At 46.6% G+C, this 27,573-nt stretch overlaps 1 protein-coding gene across 4 annotated transcripts in view; it reads right to left on the reverse strand.

The window, feature by feature from the left end:
* ME3 (malic enzyme 3) overlaps positions 1-27,573 on the reverse strand; it is a 291,238-nt gene that overhangs the window by 185,034 nt on the left and 78,631 nt on the right. The window contains exons 1-2 of one of the 4 annotated variants that reach the window (XM_047752810.1): positions 15,937-16,093; positions 15,449-15,646 (exon numbers count right to left, since the gene is read on the reverse strand). In XM_047752810.1, the coding sequence (XP_047608766.1) occupies positions 15,449-15,631 (183 nt within the window). In that variant the 5' untranslated portion in view covers positions 15,632-15,646; positions 15,937-16,093. Of the gene's footprint in view, positions 1-15,448; positions 15,647-15,936; positions 16,110-27,573 lie in introns of those variants that run through there. The other 3 variants (XM_047752812.1, XM_047752813.1, XM_047752811.1) reach the window with 3 other exon arrangements.

A 27,573-nucleotide genomic window follows, 5' to 3' on the forward strand; every position in this document is an offset into this window, starting at 1 on the left:
CAAAACCTCATGGTTACCACAAACCAAAAATCTACAACAGATGCAATTCAAACACAACACTAAAGATAGTCACAAAACCACAAGAGAAGAGAACAAAAGGGAAGAAAAAAGGCCAAGAGATAAAGGGCCAGAGAAAATCAACAAAAACAAATCCAAAACAATTAACAAAGGGGCAATAAGAACATAACATATTGATAATTACCTTAAATGTAAATGGACTAAATGCCCCAAACAAAAGACACAGACTGGCTGAATGGATACAAAAACCAGACCCATATATATGCTGTATAAAGAAGATGTATACACACACACACACACACACACACACACACACACACAATGGAGTATTACTCAGACATAAACAGGAATAAAATAATGCCATTTGCACCAACATGGATGGGACCTAGAGATACTAAGTGAAGTTGGTGAAAAACAAACATCATATGATATCACTCACATGTGGAATCTAAAAAAAAAGATACAAATGAACTTATTGCAGAACAGAAACACTCACAGTCTCTGTAAACAAACTTAGGGTTACCAAAGGATACAGATGGGGTGGGGGAGGGGTGAACTGGGGATCTGAGATTGGCACATGCACAGTGTACACTGAATGGCTGGCCAATGAGGACCTGCTGTACAGCACAGGGAATAGTGTGCTACCCAATCAATATTCTGTGATAATCTATATGGGAAGAGAATCTGGAAAAGAATGGATGTGTGTATGTGTGTAACTGCATCACTTTGTTTTATAGCAGGAATTACCACAACTTGTAAATCAACTATATACTTTTAAAATTACTTATAAAATTAAAACTTATAAAATTTTTTAAAATGGGAAAAAAAGAATATGAAAAAATAATATATGTATGTATAACGAATCACTTCAGCTGGCTTCTCCTCCAACTGGCTTCTTTTTCTCTAGGTCTTTGCTCAAATACCCCCTTTTAAGAGGTCTTACCATTGAATTAGACCCTCTGTTATTTTCTCACACTCTAGCCTGTTTGTTGCTTTTCCACCACAATAACCATCTGTGTACATTTGTTTGTTTACTTGCTGTCTTTCTCACTAGATTATACATTCCGTAAGGAGAAGGATCATAGCTGTCACCTTCACTGTGTTATTCCCAATGCCTAACAATGCCTAGTAAGTAGTAGGTGCTCAATAAACATTTGATGGTTGGATGGATAGATGGATGAACAGATGGATGGATGGGGAGGCAGGGAAGAAAGTAGAGATGAGATCCAGGACAGGACTCTGTAAGATGAAAAGGTCCATGAGGCTGGCAGCCCTAAGCATCCTAGCAACACCATGAAGACTCTTGGATGGAAATGTGTACAGAAGAGCCATGGAAACAGGAAGTAAGGGAGCTATAGGCAAAGTTTACCTTCTTCATAAATTTTTCTCTGCTTGGGAATAATAAAGCACCTAAAAGAGTACCTGGCATGCAGGACATTAGATAAGTGTTTATTATTATTATTTCTGATATTATTATTCCAGTAATTAGGAGTCCCAGAGGAGGCAGCTAATTCTGTGTATATCTGCCTGGTAGAAGGCCATAGAACATTAAACAGCCCAGCCACCAAAAAAGCCAGCTGAGGATACTTGAGATGCTGCAGCCCACAGACAAGGCCAGTTACTGGAGGCTGGACCTTCCCCCTGCTCGGCAGGCACTCCATCCTGGTGCCACTGGGCCAGCTGCCCCATGGGCACCCACGCCATCATCTCCCGCAGGCCTAGCTAGGCAGCTTCTGAGGCCCCTCAGACATGAGGAGAAGCTGCTGCCAGTTCTTGGAGTGTAAGAACAGGGGAAATCTTTCAGCTCTGACAGGTGGATTTCAAAGTGTGTTTCTAAAAATCGCTGTTAAGAGGCTTTTCTTCACACCATCTCTCTCCACACCTGCTTTATCAGGCTGCAACTGCATTTCTATTCACTGTCCTGTGACCAAAGTGAGTTCACCAGTCAAAACAAGTAATTGTAGACCAGAAGTGCTCAAAAATAAAATAAAAGAGATAAGAAGGGAGGGTGTAACATGAGGGCTGAGCGTTCCATCAAATGGCTTGTGGACTGTCTTCCAGATCATGTTACTGCAGAGAAAGAGAGAAAAGCTTAAGACGAAGGTGGGCCACGGGAGCAAATCCATTCATCGCAAATGGAAACACAAGAGTGACAGCAGGAGTTGCATCAGCAATTGTTTAGGTCTGCAATACGGGACAACTTTAACACTGACGCCTCCCCTTTTCATGAGAGATTCAAAAGCTCTGTGCTTAAGTTGATAGAGGCTGATGCAGGCGCTCTTCAGGAGAGCAGGCAAAGTACTACCTTTCAAAGGCAGCAGGGCTAAGAGACAGACCATCCAAGGAGGGCCATGGTCACCCTCCACAACTCACTTCCTGGGCAGGACAGCCAAACCCTGAGGCCTCTGAAATCTTATCTGTAAGACGGTGGTCCCAGGGAGATCCTGTCGTGGCTCAGTGGAAAACGATTCTGACTAGCATCCACGAGGATGCTGGTTCAATCCTTGGCCTCGCTCAGTGGGTTAAGGATCTGGCATTGCTGCGAACTATGGTGTAGGTCGCAGACACAGCTTGGATCTGGCATTGCTGTGGCTGTGGTGTAGGCCATCGGCTACAGCTCCAATTCAACCCCTAACCTGGGAACCTCCATGTGCTGCAGGTCTGGCCCTAAAAAGACAAAAAAAAAAAAATGGTGGTCCCATGTTAGGATGTGACCTGCTCAGAGACAAAGGGCTGGAGGAGATGACCACTTCCTAGTCTTTGGCGGATGCTCATCCTGGGTTCTAACCAAGGAGAGACGCTCATATAAAATATGCATATGCAGGAGTTCTCTTATGGTGCAGGAGTTCTCTTATGGTGCAGCAGTTCAGGCCCAGCCACTGTCACTACAGCAGCTCAGGTTGCTGTTGTGGCCCCAGTTCGATCCCTGGCCAGGGAACTTCTACCCGCCACTCTTATTCAGAATGTTTAGAGGCTGGAGGACTGTCTCACACTCCCTGCTGGGTGAAGTGGGCCCAGCCACGCACTCTTCAGCTGGATTTGAAGCAACTTTTTAACTTTAAGGCTAAACTACCAAAGCAGACAAGAGCCTGTTGTTTGTCTTGCTGTAATGATCTCATGAGACTGGAGGTGCTGTAGTGATGATGATGACAGACAGGCTGGCAGATACAAACATCCAGCTAAATGTGCGCTAGGGTTCACTAGAATGTGCCAAAATCTTAGGGCAAAATCCTGAGATTTCTTCAGGATGTGATGGCAGCCACTCTCTTCCACACAAGCTTCGACTTCTGGACGTACCAGCTCAGCAAATGGTACTGAGGTTCCTGCTGCTGAAAAGCCTTTCAATTTTCGTTTCTTTCAGACAAATGTCTAGACCCTCCAGCTGAAGCGCCATCAAGTACCCAGAAATTACCATTTAAGATGCTATCCAACCTGCCGCTTCCCAGATTCGCTCCTCTCTTATCACATCTCTGCCCAAGGCAGACATATCCACGCCCACGGGGGTCTGCATCCCTCACGTCTGCCTCTCCTGGTGGACCGCAAGCTCTCGAAGGGCAAGGACCAGGTCTGTAAACCTGAGTGGGCCTGTGACTTCTGAAGCCCACACTGGGCTTTACACTATTAGGAATGGAGCAAAATTTTTAGAGCTGTGGATCTGCGAGAGCTTACGGAGCTCTTACAACATGCTTTACATTATTTCACTTGGTCATTACAGCCCCCTGTGAAGTGGGCATATTTTATTATCTTCCCCTTTCAGAGATGTGGAAATGAAGCGCCCCTCCCGAGATCCCACATATGGTGAGTGGCTGAGCTGGAGCCAGAACCTAGGGCTTTTTAGACTCTAAATCGTAGCCAGTGTGCTCTGCTGCCTACTATCTGGTCACAGACTATGCCCAGATGGGACAGGGTGTCACACATGCTGATTCTAGCTGACTGCTTACCTTTGCCACCAGAATCCTTTAATCTGTTGCTAATTACAGCCGATCTAAATCTAGGGTCTCTACTTGCAGTTGCCCAGGGGGAGTGGAGGTAGGGAGAGCAGGATTGAGAATTTGGGATTAGCAGATGCAAACTACTATATACAGAATGGATAAACAACAAGGTCCTACTGTCTAGCACAGGGAACTACCTCCAATGTCCTGTGATAAACCATAATGGAAACAATATGAAAAAGCATGTATATAATGTATAACTTCGCTGTACAGTAGAAATGAACACAACCTTGTAAGTTGACTATACTTTAATAAAAAATAAAAATAAAAATACTTTAAAATTTTTCTTAAAATTGAGGGTCTTTAAAGCCACCTTAAGGATGAGAATAAATCATCTGATGATAAAAGTGCTGTTCTTTAGATGAAATGCACCTGGCACAGCATCAAAGTAAAAAACTCTCTTAAAGAAATGGTTCCTGAAATTTCAATGACCAGAATAAAAGATTTCTCTTGGCTTTCAAAATCCTCCAAGCCCCATGGTGAGATCTAAATATAATTATATTGTCACCATCTTTTTAGAATGGGGCATGTATTGTCAGTCTTCACCAAAGTGGTTTTTGAGGTGTCCAGGAGGAAGAGGAAAGTGATCCAGGTAACTGATTTTTATTGAGAGTACCTCCTCTGAAGAGGGCATCATGCTGGCCATGCAGGGCCTAAGACTAGGTCATGGCTCTGAAGATGACATCAAGATGGAGAGACACACATGCCATAAATATATATCGAGACTAAACGTGGAAAAGAGCCATGACTACACAAGCCAAGTGCCAGAGGAGCACAGAGGGTAAACGAGTCACTTCCATGGAGCAAATCAAGGCAGGCAGCATGGCAGAGGTGGCCCCGGAGGGCTGAGCCCTGAAGTATGCTGAAGATTTTGACAAGTGAACCCCAGGTGAAAGGTGCCCCCAGGAGCTGGGCAGCATAAAAGGGAAAGATAAAAAAAAATGCAAAAAAAGGGCATGTTGCAATCCTGGAGATACAGCATTAATTCCACTTGTACAATGAGAGGTTTTATAATATTATTTAGCTCTCTGAAAATGGGGCCTTATAAAGTATAAAGTATACTTATAAAGTATGGGTCTATAGCTCAATTTCTGTGCCTTCAAAAGGAGGCTGTTCTCATAGAGAATGTCATTCCCGCTCATGCTTAGACCTTGACGGCTTCTCGACTCCATCACCTTCATCTGCCAACTCCCCCTCTCCCATGGTGTCGGCTCGGACAACACTGGCAGAGAGAGTGCTTTCCCAAGCACCCACAGCACTGGTGCAGAGGCTCCTCATTGCTCTTACCTCTGAACTGAAACCATCTGCTTACTAGCTGGTCCCCGCCTCCACCCCTCTTACAGGTAGGCTCCTTGAAGGCAAAAGAGGTGCTGTTTTGAGGTCCCACTGCCTATAACAGAGTAAGGGCCCAGCAAATGTCTAATGACTACCTTTAATAAATGAACAAATGATTCCTGGGAGAACTGCACCAATTCAGAAGGGGAAGAGAAGGCATCTAGTGATCTTTAAAGGTCCCTCGAGGCTCAGATCCTGATTCCAACAGAGCCATGGGTATGACCACAGCAGGGCTGCCCCCGTTATACCTGGCCAGGCCCCTGAGCATCAGACTCCACACCTCAGTCTGAGTGAGGGCACTTGCACACAGGAAGTGGCCCACAGGACAGGGGGTGATGATGTGGGCTCCCAAACCAGATGGCCCAGGTTCAAGACCCAGCTCTACCACTATGAGGTGCGTGACCTTGGGCAAGTTAGCCGACCCAATTAACCTCCTTGCACCTCAGATGTCTCACTATGACATAACCTCGTATGCCAAAGCACTGTGGTATTGCGTTAAATGAGTCGATGTGCAGAAACTGCTTCGAACAATCCCTGGGACATCGCAGGTTCTCCCCCCCAAAAGGCTAGCTCTTATCATTATGGCCTGGAGTCCCTCCCTAAGGCACTCTGCCCCTGCAGGAAATTCAGCATAATGTGAACACAGGTTGGAATTCTTAATACCTCCCTCCAGAGCCACAGAAAAGCAAGATGGGGACCATCTACTGGGAATGGTGACCCAGCTCCCTTAAGTCATGAGGGAACTTGGAGTCTCTTTCCCATGGGAAAAGCCACTGGGCAGCTCAACAGCTCAGAACCCATGCCACCTTGTGCAGATGCTGGCGCCCTCCTCTTACTGCTTCTGAAAGAACAAAGCAAAAGAAAACTAAGGAACCAGCAGAGTCTGCCTTCCCCAGAGTCCCGCACTGCAGGGGACTGTGTTTCAGGACCATTAGGCTACAGGCTTCGTGTAGATCACCATCAAACGACAATACTGAATCCAGACAAAATGCTTTCAGACAAATAATTATTCTCAAGTTGCTCATCATTCAACTCTACTCCCTATGGTCCCTCTAGCTTTCAATATCACTTTTAAAAGCAAAAGCAGCTTTGATTTTTTTTCTCTAATTCAAGTTCCTCAAAAGCTGATGATCTTTCCACCCCAGATCCCTCTCCTCAAATGACTGAGTACATTTTACTCTTTACTAAGTCCTTCTGGCAGGAACTGTGTTTGCACCAGGCTGCCAGGCAACCATCTGGATACAGAATGAATGCATGCTTTTAACCGCTGACCCTGGCACCTCCAATCATAGGCTATCTCTCAGATTTTCATTGCAAGATCATAGAGCATCTTCTGTGCTCTGCCTCAGAAAGGCAGTGGGATGCCACCCCAAAGGGTTTCCCAATGTACATTCTGCACATCAAAGCAAAGGTCTGAAGTTGACTATAACTACATCTTTGCAAACAGAAGTGCTGCACACCAGTGACCCCTTTGCAATGGCCATAAGCATCAAAAGGCCCTCCCCTCTCTAACCCCCACCCCTACCTCACTACAGGACTGGCACGTGGAAAGAAGAGAGTAGATAATATAAGAAACCTTTGGTAGAAGTGGCACAGATGCAAAGTAAAATACAGCTACAGCCCCCAGAGCCCAGAAGACCCAAGAGGATCAAGAGAAAATAGAAACAGAGACTGGAAACGAGCCTGACAAAGTGTCCACAGAGACTCCATACACAGAGCCCAGACTGAGTGCCTCAGACGCCAGTTGGCTCCAGTCTGAGCCAGACAACATGTATTTCTGTATGCATTCTGCCCTCCAGAGCTGCCGCAAACAGATCTAAGACACTGCTGTTTACAACTGTTTTTAGAACAGGTGGCAGGTTCCTATGTTAACATTTTATTACATGAGTCTAAACATATTGCCTCTAGAAGATAACTAGTTATATGCAAGCAACTCCTGAAATAAGACTATTTTAGAGGGACTTCCACAGGATTAATGCCACCTTGTGTTTCGGATGGGTCAACTTCCAAAAGTTGGTCTGAATGTTATTTACTTGGCTCTGGAAATTCAGACTGCCAACAGAACCTGTAACCTAAAACTGAAAAGACAATGGAACATTAAAGAAAAATACATAAAAAGGAAATAAATCTCCCATAATGCCACTGCCCTAACACGATCGTTTTCACACATTTAGTTTCAACTCTTTAAATAGCATTACGTCTTTTTACAGTAATGCTCATGAATATAGATGCCACTTGGTACTTTGCATTTTGAATTACGCATTCATAAACATAAGCCAACATTTCTGAAATCTTCATAATGTTCACACAGATGCTAATCTAACACATAATATAATTTCTTTGGAGAACAATTCAACTATTTATAAGAACACGTTTATGGGAAAACAGTTTCTGAGCATCAGCTTTGATTCTAGGAGTAGCAAATCTCCCTGCTTTGCTTCTGGCACCCCTCCCGCTCTTCCTTGATTTCCTGACCCCTGAGATATGAGGCAGTTCCTCTATAATATCTTGGTTCATTTGGGCTGCCACGGCAAAGTACACAGCCTGAGTGGCTTAAACAACTTCAGGCATTTACTTCTCACGGTTCTGGAGGCTGGAAGTCCAAGGTCAAGGTGTGGCCGATTCACTTTCTGGTGAGGACCACCTTCCTGGCTCGAAAATTTCCTCGCCGTATTTTCACATGGCAGTGGAGGTGGCGGGGTGGGGGGTGGCAGTCTCTCCTGTCTCTTCTATGATGAGGGCTCTACATTTGGGATCTAATGACCTCCCAAAGGTGCCCCCTCCAAATACCATCACATTGTGAGGCATCAGGGTTTCAACATACAAAGAGGGGAGAGGGTTGCTGAGTCCACAACATGGTTTTCCTTGTCTTCAGCAGGGGTCCTGCAGCACGGGGAAACCAGGGGAGTTCAGAGCAGGGATGCGGGCACCAGGACTCAAAGTAGAGGGTGGGAGTCCTAGGAAGCTGGAGGCGCTGACAGAAGCTGGGGTTTCCTACCTCTGGTCCACTCCTTGGACATCCCCTCTTTGTTTTTTCTCTGGGGCCTCAAGACTATCTCCATCCATCTCTGGTTTCAAGGTTCCACCTACGTCTCCTGAATAAAGACTCTATTTTTTCCCAGCCTTTTTTTAGTGTTGGTAAAACTGGAAATAACAAAGGGGCGGGGGGACATCTGTGTTGTGTTTCTCCAGTCTTCATAGTAAGGGAGCCTCTGGGCAGACAAAGAACATTCCAGATACAGGTGATCTTGGGCATATAAACTCCACAAAGGGGGATGCTGGAGAAGGAGAGGCAGCAGAGTAAAAGAAAGGGGCTTTGGTGAAAGGGTAGGGATGAGAAGAAGGAGCCTCAGCAGATGTCTCTCTGAATGATTCATACATCCAATAAGGTTACTGGGTACCAAACTAGACCAGACACTGTTCCGGTACCTCAGATACATCAATGAACAAGTAAGACAATAATGCCTGCCTCAGTGGAACTTACATTATAGTGGGGAAATACAAACAATAATAAGAGGCATGGCAAGTAAGAAAATTAAATGGTATGTTAGGAAGTAGCAAAGGCCATGGAGGAAAAGTAGCCCATGTTAAGGGGACCAAGACGGCTGCAAGGACTGTTTACACCTTCACATGGGAGGTCTGAGGAGGTCTCACTGGGAAAGTAAGATGCCTTGAGGAGGGAGAGAATTTACCATGGGGCTATGCAGGGGCCGTGGGTTCTAGGAAAAGGGAACCGCCAGGGCTAAGACTCCAGGGATGAGCATGCTTGGAGCATCTGAAGAACAGTGTGGAAGCCAGCATGGTTTGGCAGCAAGTGAGGCTGAGGAGAAGCAGAGGTGAGGTCAGAGCGGGTCAGGTCACGGGGGGCATGGTAGGAACTTTGTAGGGTTTTGAGCATAAGAGGGATGTGATCAAATTTCATTGTAAAAGGTTCAGACTGGCTGGTGTGTGGAGAATAAAGAAGAAAAACACCAGCTAGGGGCCCACTTCAGTTATCTAGCAGAGAAAGGGCAGCACCTTAGGTCAAGATGGATCTGGACTGAGAACAGAGGCCAGATTCCAGATCTAGTCTGAAGACAGAGCAACGTGGCTATCTGATGGACTAGATATGAGGTCTGAAAGAAAGAGAGTGGTTAAGGATGCATGCAAGGTGTTAGCCTCTCCAGGTATGGTTAACAGACACTGAGGAGTGAACTGAGAGTAACAAGACTGGAAGTTGGGAGACCAATGAGAAGGTCCTGCCTAACCTAGACACAAGACAATCAAGGGGTGAACAAGGCTGGTGGCAGAGGGGGTGAAGAGAAAGTGATGGATTCTGAAAGTTGGGATAAAATTGACAGTAAAGGAGTTCCCGTCATGGCACAGCAGAAACAAATCTGACTAGGAACCATGAGATTATTCCATCCCTGGCCTTGCTCAGTGGGTTCAGGATCTGGCGTTGCAGTGAGCTGTGGTGTAGGTCACAAATGCAGTTTGGATCCTGTGTTGCTGTGGCTGTGGTGTAGGCTGGCAGCTGTAGCTCTGATTTGACCTCTAGTCTGGGAACTTTCATATGCTGCAGATGCAGCCCTAAAAAGCCAAAAAAAAAAAAATTGACAGTAAAAAAAATTAAAGTTTCTGATAAGCATTCTGTAGCAGTTTACTCAAGATCCATTCTCTCTTTCCTTAATCAGGTAGAGTTTTTAGCTGAATATAAGGGTGCCCAGCTAAGGATTACATTCCCCTGGTTCTCCTGCAGCTAGGTGTGACATATGACAAAGCTATGGCCAACTGGATGTGAATGGAAGTGATACGGGCAACATCCTACTTGTGCATTGCCCTTTCCTTTGGCTTCTGTATGGAATTAATGGCAGAGATGAGAGCAAGCATCTTGGACGACACAATGTAAGATGCATGCTGAAGATGGCACAACAACAAAACCAAGCCATGTACTAATCTGCGGTTGCCTGTCCAGACTTGTTTATGAGAGAAATATGCTTCTATCATGGTGTTTGCTCTGTCACAGTTGCCTAATCTTTAGCCTAAATATTATAAGATTTTTAGTTGTTTCAAGCACAAAGCCCTAACACCAAATGTTAGCAATCCCATGAAGCCTGGACAGTATTCGACAGGGAAGGTTTTAATTCCACCCTGCCTCTGCTTGTTTGTTCTTAAAATATCTGAACAGGATCTTTGCTTCAATGCTCTGAGTCACTGCACAAGAGGAATGGGTCTAGAGCAAACCGCTGCTTACGGAATTAATGTTTACTTAATAACTCACTGCTTCTTTATCCATCAAGGAGGCCCACCCCAACCTCACATCTGAAGCAGAGGGCTCAGGAAGACATATTATGTTACCTGCCTTTGGGGCAGAAAACGGCATCACCAGCAAATGTCTAATTCTCTGTAGAATCCAGCCATCATCTCCTAACTGATCAATAAGCCAAGTGTGTGATGACTGATTCCCCTCCCCACCCACCCAAAGAAGGCAAGATCAAGGCCGAAGCTGGCACAGAACAAAAACACACTCTAGTTAAAGGCAAATCCTGGCTGTGTAGGAATCTAATAAATCACCACTGCATATAGACGGGATTGAGCTAAAACCTGCGGGGCCTGCCTCAGATGTGGAGCCAACACTGCAGTGCTGGCCCCCAGGCCTCTACATGGTTACTGATCTAAATGCTCCTAGTCCACGTGGGAAGGCAGCCACCTCCCGTGCCTAGCAGTTTCTGAGGGCCCTGCTGCGTGAAACGCACTGGTCCACAATCACAGTGATTGGACTACACACCTTTCATTCATCAAGCTCAAGAGATCAAAAACCTGCAGAGAAGCAGGTGAAGGGTCAGTAGATGTTTATGGCAAAAGTCCTAGCTGGCATGTAGGTCAAAGGAGGAGGCTGACGCACTCTGGGAAATAACACACCCCTGCAGTGAAACACCCTGAGGTCTAGGAAGATTAGGATCAGGAGGTGTATTTCTTCCCAACGGGCTATTTGAAGACATTTCTCTAGGCAATGAGAGCATGAGGCTCACAGCAAAGTAGTGACATTAAGATTCATAAAGCTGGGAGGAAAAGGGGTGAGGACTCGACTGAGCTCATTCCAAGAGCAAATATTTCTTGAGAATCTCAAACCAGATGTAGAGAATATCAAGTGACAAGACAGTCTCTGTCCTCAAGGTGCTTGGGGTCTAGTGAGAAGCAAAGCCAACCAGCCAAGGCGGTCAGGTGCTCTGCACCAAAAGGCAAATGATCAGACACATGGGAGGGGGCTCGAGCCTGGGTGGGGAGTGGGGATAGAACAGCCCTTCCCAAAAGGGGCCAGAGGTAAGCTGAGGCCAGCAACGTTTTGGTGGCTCACCTGCTGCATGAATAGGCTGGGCATATGATTCCTCCTATGAAGACACCCTATAAAACGGGCCTGGTAACGGCCTGTTCAATGTAAGTAAAATGTGGCTGATATAACATGTAATCAAAGGTTTACTCTGTTGCCACAATCCACATGGATAGCAGACAAGGTCATTGGGTAAATTTTACAAGAAAGGCACATTAAGAACGTATATAGATGTATGTACGACCAGGTCACCTTGCTGTACAGTAGGAAATTGACAGAACACTGTAAACCAGCTATAATGGAAAAAATAAAAATTATTTAAAATAAAAAAAATTTTGAAAAGAAAGGCACAATATTAGTAAAAAGAAAAAAAGAAATTGACATATGAGTGAATCTCCAATGATCAGAAAAATCTAGACTCTTGTAGGGAACTCAGAATTATCTAGTTCCAATTCTGTCATCAGTATGAACATGCCAAAATCAGCCAAAGCAGATGTGAATGAGAATGTCATCGAGATTCAGTGGACTGGAAATCAGAAGGTGGGCATCTTCTGCCCACCTCTGCAACCAATGACAATCAGTGGCATCACTTGCCTTTCTCAGCCTCTCTCTTCATCTGAAAATGAGACGCTGGATGAGAAACAATGGTTTTCAAAAACATTTTACGTTGCGGTGGCTGTGGTATAGGCCAGCAGCCAAAGCTCCGATTGGACCCCTCACCTGGGAACTTCCATATGCTGCAGGTACAGCCCAAAAAGACAAAAACAAAATTTAAATGACAATCCACAGTGAAATCAGCATTTCACATGGTAACTTAGTATAGTACTTATCTTAAGTTTAATGCCTTTACCATTTTTAATTGTATTTCTAACCCATTTCTTTAAAATAAAAATGTTAGTTAGACCCCCTAAGCAAATTTCATGTCCCATAATTTTGTTACCTGCAATCTAAACAATTCCAGAGTAGATCGTACCTAAGGGACCTTCCAACCCTGATTCTGGAATTTATCAACGTGATCGTCTAACATTTATAGTTTTCAAAATGATGTCACAGGGATCCCAGCAGTGATGCGACGTGGGAAGAGGGGCTCATGAAGACGGCAGCACCCATCACAGGGCGAGATTATGGCAGAGCTGGAACCAGACCCTGACAAGCACGATAGCAGTGATGCTCAGCCTGTTCAGTCGCTCTTCTATCCCTTGACTACCCTCTGCCCTCAAACTTCAACTAAATGCCCCTCCTGACCTGTCAAAAGCAGGAGGTAGACCAGGTGAACATGTTCAAAAAATGTGACATTACTTTGCACAGTCATGCCCTTAGCAGATCTTTCAGGAACTACCCAGGGCCAGCCACACATGCGAGAAACTCAGTCCCAGCCTGGGAGGACCTCAGAGTCGAGCAGGAAAAAACCAACCCACAGACCCGCCCACTAGGCACAGGTCCCTTCAAAGCTGCCCCTCTCTTGTTTTCTCAGTGACAACCTCAGTGGTTCTGTCTAACTCAGCAAGTCTCCCCATCTGGCTGATGGAAAGTGCCAAGCTTCAGGCCTTCCCTGGGGACTCTCTGAGCACCTGAGGTCAGCAGGAGGGTGGCACTCCAGTGGGAAGTGAGGGGCAGCCCCCAGGCAAGGCTGTTCCCTCCACTGTGTTTCCCCTCCCTCCTCAAGGGTGAATGGGGGAGGCCAACTCAGCATCACCCCAGATATCCCCTTCTCCCTGACAAGCATCAGCTGACCTCAGGGATATAGTCAGGTCCCCTAGATTTATGGGCAGTGTCCCGTTTGTACTATTTAGGAGGAGAAATTTTTTATCAAGGACAAGGGACAAGGGCTTTTAGGGAACCATAAACCTAGGGCTAGAAAAGACAAAGCATTCAAGGCCCTCTTTTACTTTTAAACTACTCATAGAGCATTAAGTGCCAATACTTCTAAAGCAATTAGAACAATCAGAGTCTGTGGTGGGGCTTCATTATTTTGCTTTCCAGCGTCCATTCCTCCTGCCTCCGATAACAAATACAGATTTACTTGGGGAAGGGGGATGAACCACATCCCCTTTATTCTAAACCAGGTGGAATGGGTGCCCCTAACCTAAACACTATCTTTCAATCCAGGGGGGAGCCCTGATCGGCTTAAGTGATGGTGGTCGGTTTGGGGAATGGATGGAAAGGAATCCAATCAGAGTCCATGAGACAGAAAGAATATTTTTCTGAGACCTCAGAGAAAGTGTCCCTTTTCTTCCACAAGGGTTATCAGAAGAACGTGTCCTTCTATCCCTGGATGGTGTGGGGTGAGAAAAAGTGACAGGGGACTGTGGCAGCATGGAGGTGAAAGACTCTCCTGGATGGAGCATGAGGATGAAGCTGAGTAGAGAGCCAGAGAGAATGTGCATCCTGAGAGATGCCACCCAGACTGCTGAGTCAAACTCACCTGCAACCCCTCCTTCCTCTAAATAGTGAGTTGAAGAAGGCTTTTATTGGCTAAGCCAGTTTAAGTTCATTTTGCTAACACTTGCTACCAAAGCAAATTTAAATTCATAAAACACCCCACCCATTCCAAAGTTGTAATATACATAGGATTTAGGGTTCCTTTTTTGGGAGGGAGCAGGGGGCACTGTGTGATAGGTGGAGGTTGAGACAAAAAAATTCCTTTCTCAGCCTCTTCTATTAATTCTGCAGGAAACAGTCACATACTGAACATTGACATAATTGTCCCTATTTCTCAAAAACACCTTTTCCACAAGTACTTCCGCACTTGACTTTCACAATCCTAATTCAAAGAAATTATTACAGTTCTTATTTTGTAGTAATTATTTATTTACCAAGCACTTTATATAGTTTAAAATATGATTTCAAATTCAGTAATTCATTTGATTGTCATAATAACTGAATGTGGTAGGAATGGTGGGTTTGTCATAACATCCACCTTAAGCAACAGAAAGTGGCACCTCAGAGAAATTGAGATGCCCAAGCTAACTTGAGGAGGTGCCTGGAGACAGGCGTCAAGTCTCTGGCTTCCTGGGTTTTTAACACCCGTGATACTAAACTTGACTCCCAGGAACAAACGTGTGTGCTCTTAGGCTCTGCTAACAAGCAGTGAGCTGAACTTGACCCAAGCACCAGAGATCCAGCCCCAGATTTCAGTGGCAGAGCCAAAACTAGCTGGTGACCTTGGGCAAGTTCCCTTTGTCTTGTTTTCTCATTTGTAAAAGGAGAGGTTTGAATTAGCATATCTGATGCCCCTTCAAGGTCTAAACGTTCTTATAATTCTAGACTTTTTGGTCTCTGCTCAAATCAACCTTTTTCTCAGAATAATTACAATTTTAGCTGACATGTGCTCCCACGGGGTGTCAGATACTGTGCTAAGGACTCTGCCTCCATTTTCTCTTGAAAGCTCACAATGCTGCTCAGACAACTGCTTCCGCTTTTACGGACGGGGGAACTTGGCCTGACAGTGATTAAATGAACTGCCCAAGAGCAACAGAATCACTAAGCATCAAGGAGAGATCCGACCCCACGTCGGACTGGTCATGAGGACCTTAACCCCGTCTGTATGTGTTCTTGCAGAAGAAACTGGGCTCCCTGCGTTACTGATCACCTCTTTCCACGGAGAAGAGGAGTGGTTAAAAAATAAGGGAAGAAATACAAGCCAAACCGAGTTACTGCAAGCTTCCCCCGGCAAAAATGGAAAGCCACTGGAAGGGCGGCTGGGAGGATCCTTACCGGGCCCAGGGGGCGGGGCGCCCTCCGGCCGGCGCAGGATAGCGGCTTGGGCCATCCCACCCTCCGGGACCGTTACCTTGTTGAGATGCGGATTCCTGGTGACATCGTATCCGCGCTTCTTCAGGGGCACAGGACGCGGCAGGCCCGTCTTGGAGTGGCAGCCTCGGGCGGGCGAGGGGGGTGCCCAGCGCCGGACGGCGCCGCAGGCCTGGCGGGGCAGGAGAGCCACCCGCGCGCCGCTGCCCAGCGACGCACCCATGGTCCTTGCGCAGACCTGCCACGGGGAGAAACCAAGGTCAGGGGCGCCGACCTACGCGCGCCGAGGGGCACCGAGTCTCAGCCAGGGATGCGTCCGCAGGGTTCAAGCCCCGCAGCCCCTGCCCCTCCCCCGCGGCCACCTGCGCGACTTCCTCCCGGCGCTTGCGGCGCGCAGGCCTCGCCAAGCCCCGGGCAAAACGAAAGCAAGCTCAGGAAGTAGATCCCGTGCGGGCAATAGCCCGCGCCACCTCTGCCCCAGTCCCCGAAGAGAAAAAGCGGCGACTGCGCGGCAAGGATTCCCCGCACCTCCAATCCCGATCGGTGGCGGTGGCGCGCCTGGGTCTCTGGCTTCCCCAGCCCACCTGTGCTGCGCCCGGAGCTGATGTCTACGCGACCCGGCTGCGGGGCAGGCGGGGCGAGGCGCTGCGGGGCCGTTTCCCTCCTGCCAATGAATGTACCGCGCCCGAGGCCGCGAGGCTGGTGCTTTACGGAAAGAGAGGTCCGGAAACCTTTGTTCGCAATGCGGGGTTTCCCTCAGGGTGCGCGTGGAGAGCCAGCCTCACAGCTAGGTGCAGTGCCTCCGCGGTGCCAAAATGAACCTCAGGATGCCACCCCTCCAACTCCCCACCTCTCCACTTGACAAGCCAAATGCACAGAGGGGGCTTGGCATTTAGGGGTCAGTAACCCCTTTTACAATCCCACCCTTTGGAGAAGGCCCTGGCTTCTGGGTAGGGAGTAGAAACCGTCAGGCACCCAGGGCTTAGTGTTGTGTTGTCAGGTTCAATAGCCATTAGCCACTCGCGTCTCTATATATTTACCCAAGTCCATTTAAATGGAATAAAATTTAAACTCCACGTCCTCAGTTAAACCAGCAACAAAGCAGGTACTCGAGATCCACCTGAGCTTTGGGTTAGGCCAGCACAGGTGTGGAACATTTCTATCCTTACTGAAAGTTCTATGGGACATCAATGATATAGGGTCCACAGTCCTGGGGACCCCAGGGAGCATGACATGGGTTGTTGGGACCAGGCAAGAACCTTGGAGTCCATCTAATCCTGAACCTAATTTTACACTTTTTCCACACAGTAGCCAGGAAATTCCTATTAAAGCAAACATTTCATTGCATGTGGAATAAAATCCAAATTCTTTTTGGGGTCTGCAAGTTATCCCATAGCCTGGTCCCTGCCAACTTCTTCAGGCTCATCCCACTCCAGTCTCCCTCTCACTGATCTCTAGCCACGTTTGCCCCTTTCTGTGTTTCCACCCCATCCACAACTCTCTCAGCTCAGGGCCTTTGCACTTGCTATTGCCTCTGCTGGGCACACTCCGCCCATGCTCTCAGATCTCCACTAAGTTGTCAGCTTGAAGGTTTTTCCTCCACCCAGTCCAATGTCAGCCTCCGCTAGGGATTATGTGGTGAAGGATTTTTCTGTTTGCAAAACTCAACACAACCAGTCATAGGCTCATTTTCTAATCATTTGTTGTCTGTCTCCCCCTAAAATGTAAGCATCATGAGGAAAGTCTCTGCTTGTAAACCCCTGTATCCTCACTCTCTAGCTTAATGACTGGTACATAGTTGCACAATAAATAGATGTTGGGTGAATGAAGGGAAATGACAGCCATTTTCATAAGGACTATGAACCCTCAGACTGACTGCCAGACAGATGGCAGGGTCCTCTACTGACTTCCCTGCTCACCTCCCACGCAAGCAACCTTCAGAGTGTGCGCAAAGTACACAGCAGACATTGTGCTGCTGGGAACTGCCTCTGCCTGGATCAGGATTCCGATCCTTTGAGACAATCATCGCCTCCTTCTTTCTCTCCCCTTACCAGTCCGATCTCCAATTTGCAGCCCAATTATCTACCTAAAAGCACATTCCAAAACAGAATTGAAATTACCTGGTGGGGGAATGCAGGGGGCGGGGGCAGCACAGATTTCCAGGCCCCAGCCACAGAGAATCCATTTCAGTAGGGTTCAAATGCCTAAAGTCTGGTTTACTCTTGGTCATTTACATAAACACATAAATGATCTTTTTTTTTTTTTCTTAAACCAGTTTGAGTCAGAATTTTGATTGCTTGCAACTGGAGGTATTAACTGATATTTTCCTCTCAACACCATTTTTATATTTGTTAATCTTCCCACCAGTGGACACATCTTGAGGTTAGAGTGTGTGTGTGTGTGTGTGTGTGTGTATGTTTGTGTGTGCACACGTCCGTCTTTGGTACCTGGCACATAACAAATAGTCAAAAACTGTGGGTCTGCCTTTCCTCAATTCAATGATCTTTCTCACCTGGAGGACATTTAATAGGTAACTTCAGTCATCTGAAACTCAACTAGAAACCAGGATGTAAACAAAGCTTCCCAAAAAAAGTCAATATAATTTTTATACCATCTATTCACCAAAGCACACACAGCTTAAATCTAAGATTCTCTCATGTGGCTCCACCTGTGGCCTATGTTGTCTTAACCCAGACGCAAGTCTAGCAATATTGTTCTTCTTTCCTGTGTGTTTGATCCTTGGCCAAATTAAGGAAAGGTGCTAAAGGCAGGTTCACCAGGTGTGACAGCAGAAGGCAGTGGAGAGAGGAGGTGGCTGCTCTGTTCTCCAGAGCCCATCAGGGATCCGGGCTGGATTCTTTCAGTGTTGTCTCCTCTCCACTGAAGCATGAATGACTACATCAGCACCCCAGCTGGTGGCAAGGGAGATGAGGAAGTGGAGGGCACTCCTTTAGGGAAATGATGTAGAAGTGGCACGCGTTACTTCTCCTCACATTCTGCTGCTGAGACCTCAGTCACATCAGCTACGTGGAAGCCAGGAAGTAGTGTCTCTGGCAGGAAAGGCGTGTGTGCTCTCCACTAAGGCTCAGTGCGGAAGTCTACCACTAAAAGGAGGAAGCAGAAAATAGGTCCTGGGGACCAATAACTACCAATCTGGACATAACAGGCATTTTATTTAATGTGCTCAGCATGGAGTGGATGCTCAGAAACTGGTACCTATTATTATTGGCGTGGATGGTTTCCATCTCTGGTTTCCAGGCAACTTCCTTACATTTGTTTACTTATGTATATTTATTTATGGCCGTGCCTGTGACATATGGAAGTTCCCAGGCCAGAGATCGAACCCGTGCCATAGCAGTAATGAGAGCCACAGCAGGTGGACCATGCTGGATCCTTAACCTGCTGAGCCACAGGGCAACTCCCACTTGCTTCCTTTTAGAGCTGAACATGGGATTACAGAGGCCAGGTTCAGAGCCGTGGAAACATCTCAGAACTTCTTCAGTTCCATATTACTCTGACTTCCTTAGCAAGCCAGCCCTGTGGTCTGGTCCAGCACTAGACAGAACTAAGGAGTCTCTGTAATTTGTCTCAGTCTCTCTGCCTTCACGTCCCATTTACTGACTTCTGCCATGGCTGTAATGCTGCTTCCAGGAGTGGCAGGGAAGGAACCCAATTTCCATCCTCCCTGGCCAGAGTTCCCACAGTCCCAGGGCCCTGAGCACCTTTGCCCCTTCATTCTGATCACAGAGATTTGCATATGTACCTGCTGCCCTGCTAGATGGAATTCCTTGAGGACTGGAACCACCATTTACAACTCTTTGCCTCCCCAGTACCTGGCACCAAGAAGGCATTCAGTGTGTTGAATTAAAACTGATGCGAATCAGGAGTTCCCGTCGTGGCACAGTGGTTAACGAATCTGACTAGGAACCATGAGGTTGCGGGGTCGGTCCCTGGCCTTGCTCAGTGGGTTAAGGATCCGGCGTTGCCGTGAGCTGTGGTGTAGGTCGCTGATGGGGCTCAGATCCCTTGTTGCTGTGGTTCTGATGTAGCACCAAAAGGACAGCGGTAGCCTGATTTTAGTGGTCGTCGTCATTGTCCTCATTACTCCCAGGCTTGCATCCTACACTGTCACCTAGCACAGTATTGGGTGCCATATATGCCCACAGAACTGAATTTGATTCACCTGAGTAGGGAAGGACAAAGTGGCATAAGAGAGACCATGGAGCCTCGAGGTCCCATCTCTCTGACCCCCTCCTCTGGAGCTGTTTCCAGGGTAACTGAGTCTCCGTCTCTTCTGATCCCTCCCTCCACCTCCCTGCCACCCTCCCCCCGGCCCATTGAGCAGGAATAAACTGTTCTATGACATTCTGAAAATATCACAAGGAGAAATGACAGCATGATCTTGTTGGGTAGCAGAAGAAAACATGTTTCTTATTTGTCTATTGCATCGCAGTCTCTTTCTCTCTTCCTCTGTTGCATTGCCACAATTGGCAGATACCTAATTTTCACAAGAAAACATCTGTGAAGTAACCACATTTCTAATCTAGGTGGTCGCCCGACCCTGATATCTCTGCACACTCTTATCACAAAAACACGTTGAAGTCTTTATTTACAAACTCACTCAGCTTTCTACTCAAGCAGTTGTACCACACATAATTGCCTCCAGAGAGAAGAATAAACATGCTGCCTTTCTTTTTCATCAGACTCCCTGCCTGATTCTCATTTAGTTCTGCCCTAATCCTGACCAGGCTCGCTTCCCTTCCTGGCCTGACCCATGGGGCAGCCTTTATTTTCATGGTTGGTTTAGGCACAAACAATGTATAATCCATGTCATACATGCCCCCACTTCCGTCCTGCAACAGGAATGCCAGGAGGAAGACCTTCTTGTTCAGACTGATTGGGGAGAGACCGAATCACCAGCCCTTCTCGTGTTTTCTCTAGGCCTCTGGGTTTCCCAGAGGTTGTTTCCAAAAATCTACTTCCTGCCCCTCTTGAAACACTATTCAATCCCTCAGTCCTCCAGTCTGCTCCCAGCCCCTCGGCCTTCTCTCTCCTGGCACAAAAGTTAGACAAAAAGGCAACTGTTTGAAAAAGGCAAGACACGGAAACGAATTCATGGCAGCAGCTGCTGGGCTAAGCAGCTGATAAGGGGGAACAAATCTGTGCCCTGGGTGTTTGTTCGGAGGGAGGTCAGGGCTGCGGATCTGCGGGCTGAGGGGCGGGCCCTTGGACATTGTGTGATTCGCCCATCTGGCCCATTCAGCATCCCCTGCCCCCGTGACCCCTGCTTTGCCAGCTCAGCTCCTTCCCTCCTCCGGCTCCCAGCTTGTAGAACTGTGATGAGCATGGCCTCCTGCTTCCTCATTGATTTTGCAGCAGTCCCCGCACACTTCCGTAACGGGAAAAAAATGGTTTTCTCTGTTGCTAGTCTTATTTCTCAGCGAGACAAAAATCATCAGCTTTCTGGGAGAATCCTGAGGCTCTCACTAGAGCTTGGGTTATTTTCGCTTTCCGTGTGTTTCAAGTGTGTTTCCTTTCTGTACATAATTGGTGAGACTGACTGACAGGCTCTTCTGCGTGAATGGTGATAAGATTCCCTTTAGCTCCTTATCGCTTCAATTGGCTTTTGTCTTCCCTTCTCACAAGATTTAACCACTCCACCCTTCCCCTGAGCTCCTATTCAGACAGAAATCCCCCTGCCGGGTTCATGGAGCCTTCCCCCAAAGGGGTGTAATTTGTTTCCTCTGTGGCTCCGCAGCTTGTGGGGTTTATTATTGCACTGGATGTCATCGGGCACCCACAGAGCAAGCTTTCACCGGGCTGTGAAACCAAATGTGGATTCGGCCCAAAAGATCAGCCTTTCCCCCTCCAGGTCATGCCGATGGTTCCCCGCAGGCCACTCATTATCAAGAATCCCTGTGCTTCCTCGAGCAGGTGAATTTAGTTCTCCTCAGCTTGAACTTGGGGCTTGGTTTCAACTCTAAAAGACTGGCTTACAAAGGGTACAAGTGGAGAATGATTCAGCAGCATCCACATGATATGGGCGGGAGAGACACCTTTTTGCTTTTCAGGCATCAGAATTAGCTACGAGTCCTTTTATGTTTTTGCAGGCTTGACCCTGTTGTTTCAAAGCAGGTTTTTAGATGTGAGCGCATGTTATTTAACACTTTAATTTGCACAGTAAAACAAGGGGGAGAAACCAAGAAAGGACAGTGCTCTCCTTGTGGCTCAGGGGATTAAGAACCCATCACAGTGTCTGGGAGGATGAGGGTTGGATAAATGGCCTTGCTGAGTGGATTAAGGATCTGGTATTGCTGCAAGCTGCAGCACAGGTTGCAGACGCAGGTCAGATCTGCTGTGGCTGTGGTGTAGGCCAGTAGCTGTAGCTCTGATTCCACTCCTAGCCTGGAAACTTCCATATGCTGCAGGTGTGACCCTAAAAAATAAATAAATAGATAAATAAATAAATAATAAAAAGGAAAGAAAGCAAGGTCACCATTTCAGGTTGTCATCTCAGCTATTTGCCAATATAAATTTCAGGTTCTTTATAGTAGCTAAGAGCTTTCTCTTTGGAGTCAGATACATCTAGGTTTGGATTCCCACTCTGTCACTCATTAGCTGTATGATCCTGGAGGATTTATTAGATCTCTCTGAACCTCAATTTTCTTATCTATAAAATGAGGGTGATAATAATAGTATTTAACTCATAAAGTGGTTGTGAAGATTAAATACATGGTACACAGTAAATCTGCAAAAAAATAGTAACTTTTTTAACAGTTCCTTTGTATTCCCACAGAACAATTCTGAGTACATCATAACTGCTGAATAAACATTGGTTAAATTGCACTTGCCTGGATTTTCAAAAGCCCAGCTTTCAAAGGGTCTAATGTGAAATACTGGTATATCACCAAGGTAGGTAAGGCCCACAGTAGAGGCTGAATGTTCAGTGAGTTTTAGCTGTATTTTAATTATTGTAGAACACACACACACACACACACACAAACACACACACATACAGTATACACCTTTTAGATACTATCAAAACAGGAGTTGTGTGACTATTCCCCCCCCCCCCCCGGGGGGGGCCCCATCTAAGGTTGCAGGTTAAGTTCTCTTGCACCCTGGCCTTTAATTTGCTAGATCTGTCTCCTTCCACCTATCAAATACCAGGACCTCAGCTCACCCCAACTTGGTATATATCTAGGATGGAGGCAGGTTTTATAATCTGAACCACACCCATGGCTCCACTGCTTCCCTTCTGCTCACTGGAGCTGTGACCACCTGTTCCAGTCCCTGGCATGGCTGCAGCTCTACTCAGATCCCCACTTGGTGACACTGGCCACTGTAACTACTCTTCTTTTCTTTTTTTTTTTTTCCTTTTTAGGACCTCGCCTGTGGCATGTGGAATTTCCTGGACTAGGTGTCAAATTGGAGCTGCAGCTGCAAGCCTACACCATAGCCATAGCAATGCAGGATCTGCGCCACATCTGTGCCCTTGCCACAGCTTGCAGCAACGCTGGACCCTTAACCCACTGAGCAAGGCCAGGGAGCAAACCCACATCCTCAGAGAGACAACTCCAGGGTCCTTAGCCATTAAGCTACAATGGGAACGCCATGACTAATGTAACTTCTGAAGCTGCTTTCTCAGCTTGTGCTGCTTGAAACTCTGCTATTTCTACTTGTCTCTGCATTTCTGTGGTTCCCCACTTTTTCTCATCTGCTGGAGACTCTTCTAGAGTCTAGCTCTCTTGGTGGTGGCAGGGGAAGGTAGAGATGAAGGTCTAGCACACCTGTCGACACGGTTCTTTCAAATTTACACCCCCTTGGAAGACTGCAGATCCCAGGCAGAATGGCATGGACCTCAACAGATTAGGTGATTTCATCTCTCCCCTGTCAGAGCACACAGATAGTCCTAGGAGGAGAGGGGGCAAGGTGAATTCCAGGACAGCCTCATATTTGTATTCTGAACCTCTGCTTCCTTCTATCCAGGCTCCTGATTCCAGCCTATCCTGGAAACTGTCTTTGTTTGGCAGATTTTCTGGAGGAAAGTCATGTTCCCTATCTATATTCAAACTTCTATAGAGTCCCCTGATTCAATACTCATATGTATCATTCAGTTGGGAATTAGGCTCAAGTTTCTCTTCAAGGGGCTCCAAGGCCACATGCACATCAGCAATGTGCCCAGACAGCAATTTAAATGTCCCGAGCATCCTGTCACATGTAAGAAATGTGTCTGCCTAGAACATAGGAGGACCTCCAGTGGAGGCTGTGTAATTCAACAGACCTGCCTCCAAATCCTAGCTCTTACCCAATCCGAATGCTCTGCCACCTATCTTCAAAAATATTTGCTTTAGGAGTTCCTGTTGTGGCTCAGCGGATAAGAATCTGACTAGCATCCATGAAGACGCAGGTTCAATCCCTGGTCTCGCTCAGCGGGTTAAGGATCTGGCATTGCCGTGAGCTGTGGTATAGTTGCAGATGTGGTATTGCTATGGCTGTGGCATAGGCCAGCAGCTACAGCTCCAATTAGACCCCCTAACCTGGGACCCTCCATATGCCATGGGTATGGCCCTAAAAAGACCAAAAAAAAACAAAAACAACAAACTTGCTTTAACAAGATACGTGTGACAGAAATGAAGGGAGGAATTGGAATCCCTTTACCAATCAGGAGAATTTGTCAATGTTGAGCTGGTAGCTTCCTAAAGCTCCTGGTAATTACAGAGTACAAGAAATTACATAATTCTCACATTGTCAGGGACCTCAGCAATCATCTAGGTTTCATAATAAATCAATGATGGTGCCAAGAATAGAAACTGCTTTCTGGGAAGAGCGTTCTGGATGCAAGAAGACACTCAGCATCCGGGAAGTAGGATTTCTAATGAAATGTAGAAAACTGTCCCCTTTCCTTATGATGAGGGAGAAAAACCATTCCTTATGGTGAAAAAAAGAACCATCAAACTCAGCAGCCTTATTTTTCAGCTTTTATCCAGCCTCATGGTTCAGAAAGAAATTTCTCCTTTATAAGATGAAAGTGGGAGGCTGGATTGATAAATAATCTGCCTGTTGAGCACTGGAGCTATCCTAGAGAGAAAATACATAGCAATTAACAGGCTCCAAGTCAGGGGGTTTTGACCCAATCACAAGATCCAACTAGCTCTAGCCAAGCCAAGAAAAATGAAAATCCTGGATAGAATAAGAATTGGTTGATAATGGACGAGCACTAGTAGAGAAGATATCAAATTGGAACAATGAGTTTCCATTTCTTAAGTCTTGCTTACTAGCCTATATATTGTACCGCAGGATATTGAATTTGATTTTTCTTATTATGTCAAGATTTTGGCTAGAGTCCCAAACTAAGGACAATAGTTGGTATCCCACAGGCTATAAAGAAACCAAGGAACCATTAGACATGGCCTCCAGGAGTGCTCTAAGCAGTGGCCAAATGGATCCTCTAGCTATCCCCTCCACTGGCAGAAGAGGAGAGCTCAGGGCTCTTGTTGGTGGCGGTGGTAGATGAAAAAAGGAGCCTTCCAGGGGACCACACCTGGAGATGAGGGCTGCTGTAAGAGGGCAGGCTAGCATCTCAGTCTTTGGTTAATGCCTAGTGATCAGCCCGTTCCAGTGGCTCATGAGAAAGCCTGAGCTATGTCCCTGGGAGGTGGGAGATTCTGCAGCCAGAGGCTGACTAGAGTAGTCAGTGATGGTGGGAGAGTAGAGAGAGCAGGTGCCAAGTGGGGGGGGATCTTCACTCTTCACACTGGTCAGGATGAGTGGAGATTCTTAAAGGCCAAGGAGATGCCACAAAGGGTAGCTGGGCCTGAGCCACTGGAGGGTGAAACACCATGAGGGTGGCCTATTCAAGGGAGGGGACTGTAGCAGCGAGAGGCTCTGGGGTTTATCACTCTAGCCAGGAACTGAGCAGAAAGTCCTGGGAGGTCAGCCAGAGAGCCCCTCACCTAAGTCAGGGCCCTGAAAAGGCATCCAAGAAGGATGTCTGATGACACAGCCAGCTTTGGGACACTTGCCACAGAGAGGGTTTCAGCAGCCATGAGAGAACTACAAAGAACACACTCTAAATATAAAGACTTTTTGCTCCTTGTATTAGTTTCCTAGGGCTGCCATAACACGTTATTACAAACTCGGTGGCTTTAAATAATAGACGTGTATTCTCTCACAATTCTAGAGGCCACAAGTCTGAAACCAAGGTGTTTCAGCAGGGCTGTGGCCCTAAGGGGACAATTTGTTCCTTGTCCCTTCCAGCTTCAGATGGCTCCCAGTGTTCTTTGGCTTTTGGCCATATCACTCTGGTTTGACTTTGTGGCCTCTTCCTCTTCTCTCCATGCTTCTGATAAGGACATGTCATTGGACTGAGGACCTACCCAGACAATCCAGAATAATCTCATCTCAAGATCCTTAATTTAATTACATCTGAAAAGATCCCTTTTCCAAATAAATTCATAATCATAGGATCTGGGGATTAAGACATGGACACACCTTTTTTCTTTTTCTTTTCTTTTCTTTTTCTTTTTCTTTTTTTTTTTTTTGGCCACAGGCATGCAGAAATTCCCCAGGCAATGGATTGATCCCAAGGATTGAATGGATTGAATGCCAAATCCTTAACCTCTGGGCCACTGGAGAACTCTGGGACATGTCTTCTTTTTTCTTTCTTTTTTTTTTTTTTCTAGGCTCATACCCGATGCACATGGAGATTCCCAGCCTAGGGGTCGAATTGGAGCTGTAGCCGCCAGTTTACGCCAGAGCCACAGCAACGCGGGATCCGAGCCGCGTCTGCGACCTACATACACCACAGCTCACGGCAACACGGGATCCTTAACCCACTGAGCAAGGCCAGGGATCGAACTCGCAACCTCATGGTTCCTAGTCAGATTCGTTAACCACTGCGCCACGGCGGGAACTCCCAGGACATGTCATTTTTGAGTAACAACTCACTCTGCTACATTCCTTGTCCCCCTTTCCTCCTCTCACCAGGCAGAGACCAGAAATTTCAAGGTGAGGGAGGAGGGGAGGAGGCAAAAGGCTGTATATTCCTTTTTCTCCCCAGAGATTTCCCACCACATGCAAAACAGGCCCAAACTTGGAAGAATCTTTGATAGGAATGTGAGGTTGACCTTTTAAACCGTACCTCACTACATTTGCATTCCCTCAAAACACTGGAGTTTTGAGGTCTGCCTGAGATGTTCTCAAGGGCCATGAAGAAGAGGCCTGACCTAGCATAACCGAAGGCCACAACGGGCAGGGATAAAATGGGCTTTCTTGTTTATATTCCACTGAGATCAGTGTATTCAGTAAACTGATTACACTAAGATTACTTAATAGTTTATGCTTTTTTAATATACGTGTTTTGGGGTGTTTTAAATAAGAAAATTAGAATTTAGAGGTGTAGCATGCTCATATATGTCCTCAGTGACCATCATATTAGGAGAGGACTAGCTGGTTTGGGACAGACACCCACGGAAACCCAAACTGCAAAATTGTACTAAATGTCAGGAGGTCCCCTGCGGCGCATTGGGTTAAGGATGTGGCTTTGGCTTGGGTTGCTGCTGTGGTGCCGGTTTCATCCCTGGCCTGGGATCTTCCTTCCATATGCCATGGGCAAGGCCAAAAAAAAAATTGTACTATATGTCAGTTGTTGAAACAGGAAGAGTGAGAAGAAGAGGTTCTCTCATCAGCAGATTTCATATCCACCTACCTGACTCAGCTCCAGATGGACTGAGAGCAAAGTGTCGTGGAACTATTACCTACCCCAGTCTGTCAACATTCTAATAATGCAGCCTCATCTTGCCTGAAATTTGTGAGAGTTCTGTCACAGTGCCGGCCAGATAGAGCTGTTATTAATGGAAATCCCAAGGCCAAATGAACAGCTGAAGAGGCAATTATCTCCTTGAACAACTGAGTTTGGTTTTGTTTTTTTTTTTTTGAGATTACAGAACATTTCTAACCAAAAATACCTCTGCTCTCTCATGCCTTTTCACTGCAATTTTGTTCATGTCAGCTGTTTTTGGCTTGTTGCAATCTTTGTTGCTTTTGTTACCCAAGTGCTAGCTCTTGCTCATGCACACGTTGGTAAGCTGGCATTCTGGGACCACATTAACAGGAACTTTGGGACAGAATAGAGCTCTGTGGTAAGCCAGTGGAGACCGCTGA

The sequence above is a fragment of the Phacochoerus africanus genome, chromosome 11 (assembly GCF_016906955.1).
Source record: "Phacochoerus africanus isolate WHEZ1 chromosome 11, ROS_Pafr_v1, whole genome shotgun sequence".
Classification (NCBI taxonomy): Eukaryota; Metazoa; Chordata; class Mammalia; order Artiodactyla; family Suidae; genus Phacochoerus; species Phacochoerus africanus.